A 17404-nucleotide genomic window follows, 5' to 3' on the forward strand; every position below is an offset into this window, starting at 1 on the left:
TCTACCCATCTAAGCAATAAAAAAAAACCCGACAAAATGCTAAGTGAATATAGATACTCAGTTTTCACGCGCTGATTGTCGCTACCCATTAGAGACTTTATGTATATTTAATTAGGAGTTAAATTTCAATAAAATTCCATCCTAAATGCTCGTAACACTAATATCGAGAATGACGTATGAAAGTTATTCAAACCGTAGCTAACAAGCATTATGAGTATGTGATAGATTCGTGTGCACTCGATGCGAAAATACGCAAGCTACGTAATTGTACAGTCAGCAACAAAACATCGATAGTACAAAACTGGATACCGCTCTGTGTGATATAAGGACCATCCTACGTAATATAGGCAGGGGAACGTTTATGCAGTATTGTGAATATCCATGCCTCTGCCAGCTCTCATAGCTCTGCCAATGCCGGTCTCAAGCCCGGATGAGAAAAGAAGGGGTTGAGTTTGAGTTCGATCTTTCCACCGTAAAACAGCCAACGCCGAATGTCTGGCGGCGGTTAATTAGCCATACCCAAATATGGCTCGAAGAGCTTCCTCGAAGAACTAAATCTCTTCCAAAAGCACTGCTGTGGAAGAACGCGGGACTCTGCTATCCGTATTTTCCCCAGAAAGCCTCGTAATCCTCAGCACTGAGGATTATCGACGCAAGAAGGAGTGATGGTAGGACCTCTTGTGAATCCGCACGTCTAGGTACCACCACCCCACCCATTTCTGCCGTGAAGCAGAAATGCGTTTCGGTTTGAAGGGTGAGGCAGCCGTTGTAACTATACTTGAGATCTTAGAACTTATATCTCAAGGTGGGTGGCGCATTTACGTTGTGGATGTCTATGGGCTCCAGTAACCACTTAACACCAGGTGAGCTGTGAGCTCGACCGCCCATCTAAGCAATAAAAAAAACCATAGCACTGAGACTTGGAACTCATATATTTAGGTAGGTAGTGACATTAACACGGTTGATTTCTATGGGCTTAAGTGACTATTTAATATGAAGTGGGCCGTGGGCTCGTTAACCTACCTCGTCAATAAAAAAAGTAGTATAATATAGTAGATTGGTGTACAATTTTAATTTTTACCGGCAATATAAATATGTACATACTCAGTACGTTTTCTCATTTTTTTCAAATAGATAAAGCACCTAGGTGTAAATTGTAACACTGCTACTCAAAAGTGAAGATCACCTTTAGACTTACATAGTTATGTAAATATTGAGTTCTACGCAATGCCAATTACATTTTACAAATTGCAACTCAAGTTTACTTTGAATTTAATACATCAAAATGAAAGATCTTAGATAAATTCGAAGAGTTCTAGTAAACTCAAAGGAACTGCGAGAAAAAGTATTAAAAATAAAATTAGTGCCTTTGTAAGATTTAATCAAATAAGATTACCTTTTGTTTGCGACTGTACGTGAAGGCACGCAGACGGCCAACGATTTCTGTGTGTTAATGTACACAACATAGACTGCGTAGTTTTAACTAGATATTAGTGGCTTAGTAATGCAGAAATGTGTTATGCGGATGCGATTTGAATTATTCGCGTATTAATTAGTTATTATGTATCATATATTATATATCTATATATACCTATATATAAAGATGAATTGCTTTTCGTTAGTCTCGCTAAAACTCGAGAGCGGCTGGACCGATTTGGCTAATTTTGATTTTGAATTATTTGTGGAAATCCAGAGAAGGTTGAAAAGGTAGATAAATATGAAAATGCTCGGAATTAAATAAAAATAAGAATTTTGTTTTTCCGTTGATGTGTCCCCCGTCGGACCGATTCAGTTTGTTTGTTTTAAGTTTATTTTATACAAAAGCTTAGGTTTTTTATTTATCGATTGAGGCACTACGAAGTTTGCCGGGTCAGCTAGTACTATTATAAACTGTAATGGTGTTGAGTTGATCGACAGCCCGACAATCCTTGGAAGGCTATGTCACTGTTACCGAACGTGTATCTGAGCTCAGGGGGCTCTAACCTGGTGACGATGCTAACAGTGCTAACACTAGCCCTAGCAAGAGCTGTGCTTCGCAGAATCTACCAGCGCAATCGCGACCCACTTAGAAGATCCGGCGAGAAACTCATTGGGCTGTGTCTACGGGTTAGTTTACTCGCCGAATGCTTTGTCGCAACCGACGGGTTCGGGGACGGTCGCCGGTGCTTGATGTACCCAAAAGCACCGTTAGTGGATCGGGAGGATTTGAAATGACGTGTTTAAGGCGACTTCGACTGTTTACCATTCGTTTTGCAGAATCGGGTATGTGGTTACCGGTGGCCGCGACAAGGCAGTTTCCGTGTCGTGCCGCTTTCTCGAAATGGGGTAAATGAGACAACTATTTGTACGAAGAAGTACGGTAAAGTCGCCGTGTAGGGTCTTTAATAAAATATACGCGTTTTAAATGAAATATTTAAAAGGATAGGTCTGGTATTTGGTGCTGCCTTGCGCCTGTGGACATCAACGTAAATGTCTAGACACTTTTAGACATTACATCGAAGTCTGAACTGTATAAAGATTGTCTCATTTTTCAAAAGCCATCATCACGACACTAATGAGCGGCAGTAATGAGCGGCGTGCTGATATTCAGCCGTGAACGCTCACAAAACAGCTTACAACCAGTAATATGCCAATGAAAAAATACGATTTTAAATCTTGTTTAATGATATTATTACATACATTGTATATATGATAAATCATGGAAGTCATTTTTGATAACGAGTTTTTATTTTTATTTTTATTTATTGCCCTTGTAGGAGATGGCCCACCTGATAGTGAGTGGTTACCGTCGCCCATGGGCTTCAGCAATGCCAGGGGCAGAGCCAAGCCGCTGCCTGCCGTACGTACACGTATGTTTGGTACGTATTTCCTTGAAAGGATTTGGTAATTACCTGCAGGATTTAAACCCATTTGATTGCATTATAGGGCGTCGTAGGCATTTTGTATTGTCCTTGTAGGTAGACGACCATACGGCCTAACTAATGGTAAGTGGCTACCGCCGCTCATGGTAGTCAGCAATGCCAGGGGCAGGACCCAGCCGCTGCCTACCGTTAAACCTTGTTCTTGTGTATCAATCAGTACTAATTGTTAGGATGATAACGTTTGTATTGATCTATGTGCTTAGTGCGAGTTTTTTAACGTTCTCGATAGCGTAAAAGTTAAGCGAAATTTTGTATGGAATTGAAAAGTTTGCTTATGTTTGCCGCTAGGGGCATTGTTCCAACTGCATATAAATTTGAGTTAACTTTTACGCTATCGAGAACGTTAAAAAACTCGCACTAAGCACACTGTCCTCTTCCCATATTGGCCACAGATAAAGTTGTTCAGACTAGAGTCGTCGTGGTCTAAGCGATAAGACGTCCGGTGCATTCGTGTTGAGCGATGCACCGGTGTTCGAATCTACCCGCCTGAGACCAATTTTTCTAATGAAATACGTACTCAACAAATGTTTACGATTGACTTTCACGGTGAAGGAATAACATCGTGTAAAAAAAAATCAAACCCGCAAAATTATAATTTGCGTAATTACTGGTGGTAGGACCTCTTGTGAGTCCGCACGGGTTGGCACCACCACCCTGCCTATTATATCTCAAGGTGGGTGGCGCATTTACGTTGTAGATGTCTATGGGCTCCAGTAACCACTTAACACCAGGTGGGCTGTGAGCTCGTCAACCCAGCTAAGCAATAAAAAAAGAAAAAATTCGGTCTATTGGGATCGGTTTCTTAGGTAATTTAGGTTCTTCTCAGTCGTACGCACTCTTGACAGAGTGGTCGTGGTCATCACTTCGGGTGGTGGTGCGTTTCACCAGACTTCGCCATTCCTCGCGTACCCCCGCCCTTGTCGTACACAATTTAGGTTTTTCTGGTTGCACAATAAAACAAATTTCGGCTTCCGAATAATATATATTGGACACAACAAATAATTGAAGCCTTGCTTTAAAATACAACACGACTTAAATACAATTCAATATATTTATAAACTAACTATAGTTACATCTCAAATATCAATCTAGCTTAATCATTTTTTTTAGTTTGAAATATTGTTTTTGTTATTGATGGGGCGAACTGAACTTAATCTGTAATGGTTATAGCCAGAGATTATAATATGTGGGCCGATAATCTGAGATCCAGTAGTTTCGATTTTAAATCGATAAAATAGATCTAATGTTATAATAATGTTCGTGTGTGAATGATATTCGTAGAAGACGGTAAAGTTTTGTTATTTTGAAATATGAATTTATCCATTTTATTTTTTCACACACATTTGACTTACAATTATTATTTTATGTATTCTGATCTTTTTTGTTTTTAGTCCAAATTATTAAATCTATTTGTAGATGTAATAGAAAATTAAAATAAGATTGGATTAATCAATCAATCAAAATATCTCGATTAGTAGCTAAATATTTAAATTTTACGAGTGGTTACGCCAATAACTAATATCATAAAGGATTGGTTATCATGTTCTTCAAACAGTATATATTATGTACTTGGTAGATAAAACAGATCGTCATTTATCGAATGATAATTTCAGAAATATAGTCAATTTTCAAGAAAAAATTACAGTGTTTTTTCAATTTAACAATAGATCCTTCGATGCGAACTACCGCGGAATACAAACTAACAGACACGCGTTATCATAATATAGATATGGTTATAAATATTTTAATTATTCTTATTTAGATTTTTATGTTTTCGTCGTTTTTAGGCCTCGTTCGTGGTAGCGCTGTGTTCTGTGAAAAATAAAAACAGAATTAATTAATACGAACCAGTAAATCGAACCGACTTCGGTCCCTATATAGGTGGGGAGTGTTATTTTTATTACGTTTTTTTTCAGTTTGTTTTTTTGGGATATTTATTTTGCGCCTGTTGCAATGGCAACATTCTATTAGGTTTAGAAAGAGATAGCAGTTTAAGGTTAGAGAGGGAAGTTCGAAAAAAGGAAAAGTTTCAGAAATACGTGTACGAAGTGATTTCACAATAGAGAAGTAAAATAAAGAATTTCGCAATATTCATGCCACTTTTACTCATAAACGATCCCACATATATATGATCTTATATTATTTTATATTATCACTGGGGACTTTTGTTACCATCGAATTCCTCATCATTACCTGATCAGGGCTTACAGTAGTTATTTATTTAGATACCGAGACGAAAAATATTGAAGTGGCATCATGCCTTTTATTAACGGGTGAATGACTTCTATGTAATGTATCCATCCAGTTTCTTATATCTATAACACAGGGAATCTTCATTTGGGGTCGGAAAAACGGCGTGATTTGTTCCCAGTTAATTATTGAGACTATATCTGATATCTAGTAACCGTCGGGGGCAATGTGGGCTCGTGTGCCCGCCAAATTAATTAATCATATGATTAATATCCGATTTAATTCAAAAAATTCAGAGGAATGAAGGAAAATATTCAAATTCAGAAGAAGACACACGTCTCCTATCATTGATCTTCTGAATTTTCGATTTCAATCACATGTCCTCGTTCTTACAGCGAGCCTAGTCACCATACAATTGTTTCCTGAAGCTTAAAAAATTCTAGGACCAATTTAGAATCTCTCGTTAAAGTTCAATATTACGTGAACTTTTTTTGTTGCAAAGTTTCTTTCGTGTTTTTCGGTTTTTCGCTCATATAATATTAATGTTAAGTCTAAAACTGAATTAATAACGTATTTTACTTTAATATTAAAATTTTTTTTTATTAGTCTGACGATTGTGCAAAGGCGCTCTCGACCTAATGTTTTAAAGCGAAAGCGCATATGATGTCAATGGACTTCTATTACCACTATCTGTCGCTCGCTCTGCCGCTAAAATGTTTTAGATAAATCTGAAATTTTAAAACACACTGCACGTGATTTTGTGTCGCTTTATTCGTTGATATTCATGTTCTTGTTTTTTTTCCTAAGATGAGATTATGACAAAAGCTCCTTAACTGTTCTTTCGACACTCCTTAAGTTATCGCGTGAAAGCTTCTTAGCTTTGCAAAAGACAACGTACTAAGTTGATAAATCAATGGGCTGTGACATTTTTTTAAGCTTTTACATCCTGTAAATGCATAAGTCATATCCCTAAATATTCTCTCAGGCTGAGCCCCGTGAGCTCGCCTACACATTCGGTAGAGCTAACATAACCTCTCGAAATCACTAGCAGTAGGTAAGCCAAAACAAAAACCCAAATAAACCTTATAATCATAGATTTTTTTAATTGATCGCAAGAAACGCATTGAAATTTATACACAAGTTTAAAACCACTTTTTAAAAGATGTCCTTTGTTTTCTTACTATTCTACGAGCATACGGCCCACCTGATGTTTAGTGGGGACTGACATTTATGGATATCTATTACCGAGTGTTTGAGCAAGGGTTTGATTAATTTTAGTGACATTTTCTATATCTTCAAAAATAAGATTAGGTCTTTATCTATAAAATTTCAAACAAAAAAGGGCATAGTTTTAGTGGTAGATCATCAAAAAGTTTAACTTTTAATTTCAAAAGTTCAATGGTTTAGATGAAAGCCCTCGGTACAGTGGCGGCTTGGAACACAGCGCGCGGTGTTGATTATCGCTTGATTGAGCCGACACAAGAGCGTTAATCTAATCTTTATTCGTACAAACTTGGCTGCCGTAACCGCAGAATCGTAAAAGGTCAAGAAGTTTAACGAATACTTGAGGTACCTATCTGTAATCTTTGAAACTCTGAGGTATAAAGTTTTTTTTTTAATTAAACTGGTTTATTGTGTTTTTCCTAGACACTTGTTCTATCTCGCAAAATGGGCCTAGCGACGGGGAGAATGCGTGAGAAGGCTTTAAGCGCGTTGGGCTCGGGGACTACACCAAGGTAGCTGTTCGGATCATTAATGCGTCTATCCGTTTTGTATTGAAAACATTCTCAAAAATAAAACGCATACAAGATGATTCGTAATAAAATAATTACAAGTATTCTTTGGTACGTAATTTATCAGCTTTTGAAATCAGGTGACGGCGTCCGTCGGCTCTGGCGGATGTCGGGGGCGATTGGACATGTCTTTTACGGATTTAAGAACTTATAAGATCATCAACTATGTGTGATTATCAGTTGTCGAAATTGGATTATAATCACAGATACCCCAAGATTTATTTTGTATTTCATTTTCCTAATTGACATTTTTACTTGTGAAGCTAAAGCTTTATTTGATACTACTAATAAATCTGGTAGGTATTTTAGTACAATCTCAATCAATCAATCCCGAAGGGTCATCAGAATTTATTGTGTTAATTGTTTTGTTAATTTTGAGGTTGTTCAGATTTAAATCTGTAATGACGATGCCTTATTAAGCATTTAGTTAGTATGTATAGTTATAACCGTATTGTTTTGTGTATTGCGAATAACGTATGATTTCTTTACAACTGAACTATGACGTAATAAGGATTGGCGTTACTCTAAGATTTAAAAATTAAAACGATAAACTAATTTTAGTTTTTAACTGAGCTACTAAAACACAAAACACATTAATTATAGTACAAACACTACGATCTAGATTTTTCTATTTTCAATAGAATCTACAATAGCATGCATTGAGAGCAATAGAGAGCAAAGAGGAAGAATTGATAGAGGAATATAGGAAGATCTCAGAGCTACGATGCTTATGCATAGAGTAACATGAAAAAGGGGAAACCGTGGTACAGATTACGTAATAAAATTGGATATACAGCATATCATAGACAATTCGTGGATGCCGTTACTGTCATAGAGACATGAGGCAGTATTGTCTATTGCATTGGCATCATGTGTATGTTTTCGTTCGTAAGTGAGGAAAATTGGTATCGAAGTGTCTCGAAAACACTATTCTTTTCTAGAGAGTTCTAGTTATCTTAAATTCAATGGACGCAGGAAGGTGAACTATCGACGGATGGATGGATTGAATGGTAGCGAATTATGGCTGGTCAGGAGTTGCTTTGGGCAAATTGGATTGATCCGTGTGCTCCTTTTAATAGCGCTCCACCTCAATCCACCACTTGGAATTATTGCAATCGTGACAGTGCGTCTCCAGACATCATTTCTGTGAAGTGCTATCCAGTTTTTGAACTAACTCTTGCGGTACATAATTTTCTCTGAACTCTTTGATACATCATGAAGTTTGAAAAACTCCATTGCTTCAGCAGAAGCTTGGCCGTGCCTTTAGCAAGACCACTCATCATCAGGTTAGAGATATGCTTGTAGGCCTGCAAAACGATTAAAAATCAGCGAAACTACACGAACTTTTCGTAATCAAAAAAATAAGTCCCAAAATATTATTACTATGGGCTCCAGTAACCACTTAACACCAGGTGGGCTGTGAGCTCGTCCACCCATCTAAGCAATAAAAAAATAAAAATAAAATAACTGTGTTCGTCGGACGATAAGGCGATTTCGTCACGACCAAGTTTATGGCAATGACAGTGTCAAAAAACACTTGACACCTAACACACATCCTTGATACATTAAACAAACATCATTAATTTCCGAGTCTCAACCCTATTTCTTAGTTTGGAAACATGCGGAGATACCTTTAGACTAAGATGGCAATTACTATGGTGCTATGGTAATACGTGCAAAGTTTGTACATTATAAAACAGTGCTGGAAGAATTTGACAGTGACAGAAACGTTGACAGAAAAGTCTGTGCTCGAAATGTTTTTTATGTGCTGCATCAAATTTTACAGATTACACGTGAACAGTGCTGGAAGGTGATGACAGTGACAGAACTACATGACATTGACAGGTCTTCGTTCAGTTTACCGTCCTCCAGCGCGTCCTCGGGCTTCGACGATCGTTTCCCCCAAGCACCCCTCAGATTTGTCCAGCTAGGTTCCCTCTTCAAATAATAAGCGCCTGTTGGTTTGAGTATGATGTTGAAACTTTGAGTCGAAATGTTATCTCACCGGCAGACAGTCATCTAGTCTCCACAATAAGACCTTTTACTTTGGTGGTAGGATATCTTGTGAGTCCGCACCGGCAGGACTCACCACCCTGCTTATTCATGCAGTGAAGCAGTAATGCATTTCGGTAGCCCACTGAGTATCTCGCCGGATCTTCTCAGTGGGTCGCGTTTCCGATCCGGTGGTAGATTCTGCGAAGCACTGCTCTTGCTAGGGCCAGTGTTAGGGTGAAGCTGGAATAGCCTCTCAAGGCTATCAGCATAGGCAAGAAAAAAAAGCGTTTCGGTTTGAAAAGTGGTGGGGCAGCCGTTGCACTGTCAAAAACGGAGACCATAGATCTATTATCTCAAGATAGGTGGCGGCATTTTAGTTGTAGATGCACTTCTAGGTTGTAGGTGTAACCACTTAACATCAGATGGACCGTGAGCTCGTCCATCAACCTAAGCAATAAAAGAAAAAAAAATCAATTGTAAACACTATCACTAAATCATCAGTGAGCGTTTTTCACTTATAATTTTGTGAGTATTTGAATACTTGAGTAGGCATTTTGTAGAATCGATTATAGTTTACTACAATACAAGCAAATAAATTTAGTTAATTATTGATTAATTGGGAATTCAATTCACTTGAAATACAACCATAATTTATCTACTTTGAAGCGGAAAGTCTGTTGCCTCTGAAACCTCGCAATTTCCGCGCTGTGTTTTATATATTTTTAAAACAGTTACGCCGATCTCGGCCATGATCGATTTGCTTCCGCCCGTGAATCATAGCGTGAAATGCTATAGTCTAGTTATATACTTTACAATTATGAGATTGCATAGTGGAAAGTTTGCTTCCGTATCGCTGCCAGGGGAAAATCGCCCGTATTGTGTTATCGCTGTAAATGTAGATGCTCTGTGTCCATTTGTCTACAACTTAGTCTACATCTTAGTCTGCATCACTTGAGTTTTTCTTATCCGACCAAGACAAAAGACAAAAGAGGATCAGTTTTTTATCAGGATTTTTTTTTCACAACTTTCAAATAAAGTATTTAATGTATTTTACAAACGAATCTTATCCCACACAGCTGAGCAACTACTTGACTTTATCAGATTCAGGCAGTTTTTTTTATAAAGTTTTCGGAACTCTGACTGGTGGTAGGACCTCTTGTGAGTCCGCACGGGTAGGTACCACCGCCCCGCCTATGTCTGCCGTGAAGCAGTAATGCGTTTCGGTTTAAAAGGTGGGGCAGCCGTTGTAACTATACTGAGACCTTAGAACTTATATCTCAAGGTGTGTGGCGCATTTACGTTGTAGATGTATATGGGTTTCAGTAACCACTTAACACCAGGTGGGCTGTGAGCTCGTCCATACATCTAAGCAATAAAAAAAAAATACTCTATATTGCTCACATAATTTTTGTTTTACTAACAAATTGTCTAGAAGAGGTTGTTATTAGCATTTTGTCCGACAATAATCTTAGTTTAATTATGTATACGGCTTATTCATTTTGATGTCAAACGAATCATCCTATTATAATAATGCAAATTGAATCATAGTTACTCCGTGAGCAAACCGCATTTAAACTTGATTTAATTTGACAAAAGATGAGATGCTTCGAAAAATTATCTCCAAATACATTCCAGTCTTGTTTTATGACGGAGAAAGTCAAATTAATATATTTTACGAGTAATAGATGAAATTTCTTAACGCTTCGAATGTCAAAGCGATATGAAACATTATTAGCTACGTGTTAAACACGAAATGTTATTTAAAACGATTTTAATAAGCCGCACACGGTTATTGACTGTCAGGCTTAAATTTGAAAGGAAATAAGCACGTAGTTCTGGGCATTCTTGTCGGAAGCACTTTTGTTAATGTTATTATAAAAAGAACAAGTTTTTTTAATTGCTTATATGGGTGACGAGCTCACAGCCCACCTGGTGTTAAGTGGTTACTGGAGCCCATAGACATATATAACGTAAATGCGCCAGCTACCTTGAAATATAAGTTCTAAGGTCTCAGTATAGTTACAACAGCTGCCTTTCAAACCGAAATCAAAGAATCGAATTGACTGGTTACCTTTTTAGTAATTCGTTAAATTGTAATGAAATTTTAAAACAAAAAGCCCTAAAACATACACAAAACTAATTCATTAATATCGGTCCAGTTGTTTAGGATTGGATCAATGACAAAAGTATTTAATAATAATAATAATAATAATAAACATTTATTCCAAACACAAATTGAGTACAAAAAATAAATAAAAAAGATAACAAAAATAACGAGGCTTGGAAATGGTTACCGGCTCAGCAATGCCTAACAGTATCGAGACAATCGGTACTGCGGCGCTGATCTTCCGCCGGCACCTGCGGAGCGACGCGCACACCAGCATCAGACCGACCAATACACATCATTGTAAAATATATTAAAAAATAAAAAGAACATGAATAATAAAAAAAATAAAAAAAAATTTAGACGTACCGTAGTATTGTATTTATGAAGATTTATTTCTTAGTGTCTTATATTTAGGTAAATTTACGAATTATTACTCTTAGCCAGTGCGTGACTGAGAAACACAGAGAAAACCAAAGTCCCTCCGCAGATCCTGAGGTTCGAAGCGAGCTTTAAGGAATAAAACCAAATAATTCGAATACCAGAAATGATCAGAGTTACGAGGAAACGTATTAACGGATTATTAATTAACCGAAGTCTGGAACAACACGATGTAAACGGACCACTCTTATTTGTCTAATTTTGCACGCACACTTCATAAATCATCACCAGTGTAAAATTTATTTGTTGCCAAAATGTACCACTACTATGTAACTACAAATCAATATAACATACATACACGATTGAGATTATCCACAGAGACCCCATTGTTAATAAACAATAAATCGCGACAGTAAATCTCATATCTAAAGCTGGTGGCCGTAGGCTTTTCCAGTTTCTCCAGAACAGATGGGCGAGCAAAGGCTCAGCCAGGAGGGTTGGGATTTGCTAACAGCTGCCCGAGCGCCTTTAAAGGAGACCTAACAACTCAAGAGCAGCTGCTTTGTGAATGAATCTACTACTGGATCGGAATCGCGACCGCTGAGAAGATCCGGCGATAAACTCAGCGGACTGATGAATGAGATTACGTGTTTAATTCAATTTGCTTTCAACAACTAATGCGGTGGCGTGTTGTCAGAAATCTTGAAGGCTGTCTCAATACCCACCATTGTTGAACATAGGTTTGACCGGTCTCTTGCCCCAGGTTCCGTGGAGGGCTGACCAGGCCTTTTTCTCAGGAGCGTCGATGTGTTCTTCGTTAGGAACCTGTCATAGAAACATATAATTCGAAGCTAAATCCAGTGATCGTCTAAAATAAAATATATTCAGAACTAAGGTAGCTCTTTTTTCTAGCTTTTTTTACCGGTGGTAGGACCTCATGTGAATCCGCGCGGGTGGGTATCACCACCCTGTCGATTTCTGCCATGAAGCAGTAACGCGTTTCGGTTTGAAGGGTGGGGCAGCCGCTGTAACTAAACTTGAGACCTTAGAACTTATATCTCAAGGCGGGTGGCGCATTTACGTTGTAGATGTCTATGGGCTCCAGTAACCACTTAACCCCAGGTGGGCTGTGAGCTCGTCCACCAATCTAAGTATTAAAAAAAAAAACTTACCATAGCTTTGTGTTGACCAGACTTACATGGATCGATGTGGGAATTTTCAGTCTAGAGCCTTTAGTAATGAAGATCGGAACCAAGAAAGAGAGGTATTTATCACTAAAGTAGTAGTACAATGACGACAGCATTGAAGATGCTAATGGCGTTTCTATAACGGCAATCACATTGTGGTGAAATGAAATAAAGTCGTTTTTGCAATATCATGTCGAACGCTCACTGCTGGATCCAAACCGCTCATCACAATAATTGCATGTGCCGTTTTTCTGTGACCGTGAAACCGGAATTGTCACCGGAAATAAATAATATTTTCGTTAGTTTACCTGCTGGTAAGGAACGAGCTGTTCTACGGCGTCAATTTCTTCGTAATCCGGTTCGATGCTGGACCTCTTGCCCCAAGAACCGTGAAATGCTGCCCACTTCTCCTACGAAAACATCAGCGTATTTATTCAAACAAATGTCTTAACAACAACATACTGTATTGATAACGTAATGTGTTCATGTATTATATGGTTGGACGAGCTTACATCCCACCTAGTGTTAAGTGGTTACTGGAGCCCATAGACATCTACGACGTAAATGCGCCAACCACCTTGAGATATAAGTCCTAAGGTCTCAAGTATAGTTACAACGGCTGCCCCGCCCTTCAAGCCGAAACGCATTACTGCTTCACGGCAGAAATAGGAAGGGTGGTGGTACCCACCCGCGCGGACTCACAAGAGGTCCTACCACCAGTGTATGTGTGGGTGTGTGCAAAACATGCTCGCTTTGCGTGTTAATATTACGGCCTTGTCACTCTGTCTCACAAGGGCCTCTCGTGTTCTAAGAAAAATTGACCTCATGTGTAATGAATGAAGGCACTCGCGTTGGTATGTATGAGGCTAAATTACCTTTTTTTTTTTATTTTTTTTATTGCTTAGATGTGTGGACGAGCTCACAACCCACCTGGTGTTAAGTGGTTACTGGAGCCCATAGACACCTACAACGTAAATGCGCCACACACCTTGAGATATAGTTCTAAGGTCTCAGTATAGTCACACTGTGTGACATTGTGCGGAAATCTTACGGTAAATAAACTTACAGGTGCCTGTTTTCCCCAAGCAGAGCTCATATCCTGCCAAGCGCGTTTGCCCCAAGCAGAGTTCAAGTCTTGCCAGGCACGTTTGCCCCAAGCAGAGCTCATATCATTCCATCCTCGCTTTCCCCAGGCGGAATTCAGATCCTGCCAAGCGCGCTTGCCCCAGGCCGAGTTCAGATCTTGCCAGGCACGTTTCCCCCAAACGGAGTTCAAATCTTGCCAACTCTTTTTCTCCATAGCCTCATCATCATCGCGCTTGCCCCATGCAGAGTTCAGATCTTGCCAGCCTCTTTTACCCCATGCCGAGTTAAGATCCTGCCATGCGCGTTTGCCCCAAGCTGAGTTCAAGTCCTGCCATCCGCGCTTGCCCCATGCTGAGTTGAGGTCCTGCCATGCGCGCTTGCCCCATGCCGAACTCATGTCTTGCCAGGCGCGTTTAGCCCATCCACTGTGCAGGCTGCTCCAGGCTCTCTTGTCATCTTCTGTTAAGTCCACTTCGTTGTCGGTCTGCGAAGATAAATGTTAATTACATTAGTTTCTATTTTCCAGTTAAATAGATATTTCGGGAAATGTTGAAGAAGGCTTCGTGGTATCGTGGTAGTTTCCATAAAATATCTTGTCTTGAAAATCACGAAAAGAAAATGCACCGACCGAAATGAATCTGTATCGAGAACACATTTTTTGTCTCTCGTAACCAGAACTTACGTTGAGAGTGTGATTATTTGAACCGGTTACCGGGAACCGCGTCTTATAGGAGTTGGTTGAGCATTTGTCCGGCTTTTTATGCGGTAATACGGCGCTTCGAAGGGCACAAATAGAAGTTTTATAGGGCTGACACGTGGGATTCATTTAAAAATACCCAAAAATAAATTCGCCTCATGGATTATTTTTAAGATATATCTGGATTGCTTGAAAATATGACATATATTATGTATATGCTCTTAACTGGCCATCGGGGATCATATACAACGCGAGTGTCTTCATAAAAATTGATACATGAATTCAATTTTATAACATGTTTTATATTCACTATCAAAGCTGCTAAGTTTATTAACTAGGATAATTGATATTGTTGTGCGATTTTTTTTACCGTACTTTTCTTAAGATGGAAAAATTCAAGTTGAGTAAAAGGCCATCACGGTGCCTACTTTTTACCAAGTGAGCCATCTGCCCGCTTAAAAGTTAGGGAAACACGTATTTTAGCTACGAAATTGAACTAATTATAAAATGAAATAGCTTGTCGTAATATTCAATGTCGCCTTGAAACACCATGGAAACTGTTTTTCGTAATTCGTTTTCCAAAAAAAATATCTTATGAGTCGTGACAGCCCTGACTCGGCAAACAGAATCCCGTACTACAATAAACAGACGTTCTCATGGATCCGCCAGTCGAAAACGTAATGTGTCTTATAATAATATTATTATCATTAATGAGCTTTTAGTAACATGATATTATCGCTCGTGGGTAAGGAGTGTAACACACGGAAGAATGTATCCTATTAACTCAATTACTAAGCGGGTTACAAAAATACTTTCTCGTTCTCTTATTCTGTTTGAACTGTCTGGTTTTGAGTCATCGTGAACACATGACACAATGTTAACAACGCGCTGCGCTCTGTGGTTTTTTATTATCTGTGATAGCTGAGCTGTCAATTCCAAGAAAGCAAAAAGAAAAGTTGGCGGACGAATTATGTTAAGTTAGTCATTAAAAGAACGGACGCATTCTACATTTCCGATCCACTCTCGCTGCTTTTAAGCTCTTTGAGCACCGGTCACCGTCCTCTTCGAACTTGACGAGCGAATTAACTCATAGACATAACCTATTGAGTTTCTCGCTGGATCTTCTCAGTGAGTAGCCGATTCCGATCTGACGGTACATTCTGCGAAGTACTACTCTCGCTAGGGTTAGTGTTAGCATTGTCATATTGACCCTTAGGTTACCAGCGAATAAATAGGAACAAAGGGCGCATTGCACCGCTCTTATTTCAGTGTAACTAAACGATGACCGGTTTTTTTTTGATAACGCCATCTTGTTGTTTCTTTAAAGCAGTTAGTTGCTCTCATTTAAGAAAAATAGTATTATTATTCGCCAATAGATGTCGGTAAGAGTCATAAAGTTCATTATCAGTAAAGTTGATTATTGAAAACACGAACAAAACAGCATTTTGTGAAAACAAATCGTAGCTAGATCGATTTATCGCCTCCGATATCCCTTGTATACTACTAAATTTTATGAAAATCGTTGGAGCCGTTTCCGAGATTCAGATTATATATATATATATGTATATATATATATATATATACAAGAATTGCTCGTTTAAAAGTATAACATTTATGTAACACGCTTTGTTGTTTCTATGAGTTGTCTTTGCTGAATCATCTTCAAGAACCAACTAGCGTTATCGTCATGATAGATGAAATAAGTTCGTATAACCACCACAAACAGTTGTAACTTTTTTATGTTTGTAATTAATCACAAAATTATAAATTAGATATTGGGATGTGAGTAATACTTAAAGACGCGATTCTATTTAGAAGCAATTTCTTTCTTATTCTTTCTTATTTCCTTTTTTTTGTTCCTACCTAAGCTGATGGTCTTGAGAGACCATTTCAGCGTAACCTCAACAAGTAGGTGAGCTCACGGAGCTCAAACCTGACGACTAAATAGGGTTGCTAACACTAACCCTAGCAAGAGTAGTGCTTCGCAGTAACTACCACAAGATCGGAAACGCGACCCACTGAGAAGCTCCGGCGAGAAACTCAGTGGGCTGTGTCTATGGGTGTCTTATTTCCATCAGCGACTGATGAACTAACGAACTAACGTTCCACCTGATGGTAAAGCCTTTAGGTGGCGAGTGTTCATTTGCGAGTGTGCGTTACGGTCTTTTAGTATTATATAACGTAAAACATAAAGTTAAAATTTTTTATATATTTTTTTTTTATTGCCCTTGTTTTTTTTTTTTAGGATTGAACAATTACTGGTGGCCCGGAGGCCCAGAGGCGTTTCCAGTTTCACCAGGACAGGTGGGCGAAATTGCTCTTGTAGGCAGACGAGCATACGGCCCACCTGACGGTGAGTGGTTACCGTCGCCCATGGACCTCAGCAATGCCAGGAGCAGAGCCAGGCCGCTGCCTACCAAAAATAAACAAATATAATGTTTTGTTTGTAAATTTTAGTAATTAACCATATTTATGTAAGGTTTTTTTCTCTTTTTCTTTGATTGAGCACCAATTGTCCTGATTGTCGGGGAGGTGAAGGGCAGACCGTCTTCAAACTCAATAGCTCGTGAAAAGACTCGTAACGAAAGTACTCCTGGTATTTTAGAGACATCGTCCTCGATCCTTGAGGCCATTGTAAGCCCATTTGACAAATTGTGTTTTGTTTTGTAGGACTTCAAGACTCTGGGCTGACATAAATAAAGGCGGTAATGTTGTTTTTTAATATTTTTATTTTCAATTGTGTTTTCGATGTAAACTTCACTGTCGGATATTACGTGATAAACAGACACTAGAGGATGAGGTATTTTTTTTTTTTAATAAATTGCGTTTTTTAGAAATTATATTTAAGTACGAATTACATATTGATATTATATTATTTGTTATTTTCTTTCAATAAAAAAAAGTTTATGTTTAAGTTGATTATCGATAAAGTTGATTATTGAAAACACGAATAAAACGACATTTTCTGAAAACAAATCGTAGCTAGATCTATTTATTGCCCCCGAAATACCCTGTGTAGTAAATTTTATGAAAATCGTTGGAGCCGTTTC

General features: G+C 38.5%; 1 protein-coding gene and 1 long non-coding RNA gene across 3 annotated transcripts in view; one reads left to right on the plus strand and one right to left on the minus strand.

Annotated features, from left to right (window-relative positions):
- Positions 1 to 3883: 3883 nt before the first annotated feature.
- PTSP (prothoracicostatic peptide) overlaps positions 3884 to 17404 on the minus strand; it is a 90226-nt gene continuing 76705 nt past the window's right edge. The window contains exons 3-7 of one of the 2 annotated variants that reach the window (XM_012697121.4): positions 13638 to 14141; positions 12880 to 12981; positions 12110 to 12209; positions 8767 to 8859; positions 3884 to 4733 (exon numbers count right to left, since the gene is read on the minus strand). In XM_012697121.4, coding sequence (XP_012552575.1) covers positions 4705 to 4733; positions 8767 to 8859; positions 12110 to 12209; positions 12880 to 12981; positions 13638 to 14141 — 828 coding nt within the window. In that variant the 3' untranslated portion in view covers positions 3884 to 4704. 2 annotated transcript variants of the gene reach the window in all.
- On the plus strand, positions 7670 to 17229 carry LOC134200073 (uncharacterized). The gene is made up of 2 exons (XR_009974813.1): positions 7670 to 8190; positions 17025 to 17229. It is a non-coding gene; the product is annotated as an uncharacterized LOC134200073 (long non-coding RNA).

Source organism: Bombyx mori, chromosome 14, assembly GCF_030269925.1.
Source record: "Bombyx mori chromosome 14, ASM3026992v2".
Classification (NCBI taxonomy): Eukaryota; Metazoa; Arthropoda; class Insecta; order Lepidoptera; family Bombycidae; genus Bombyx; species Bombyx mori.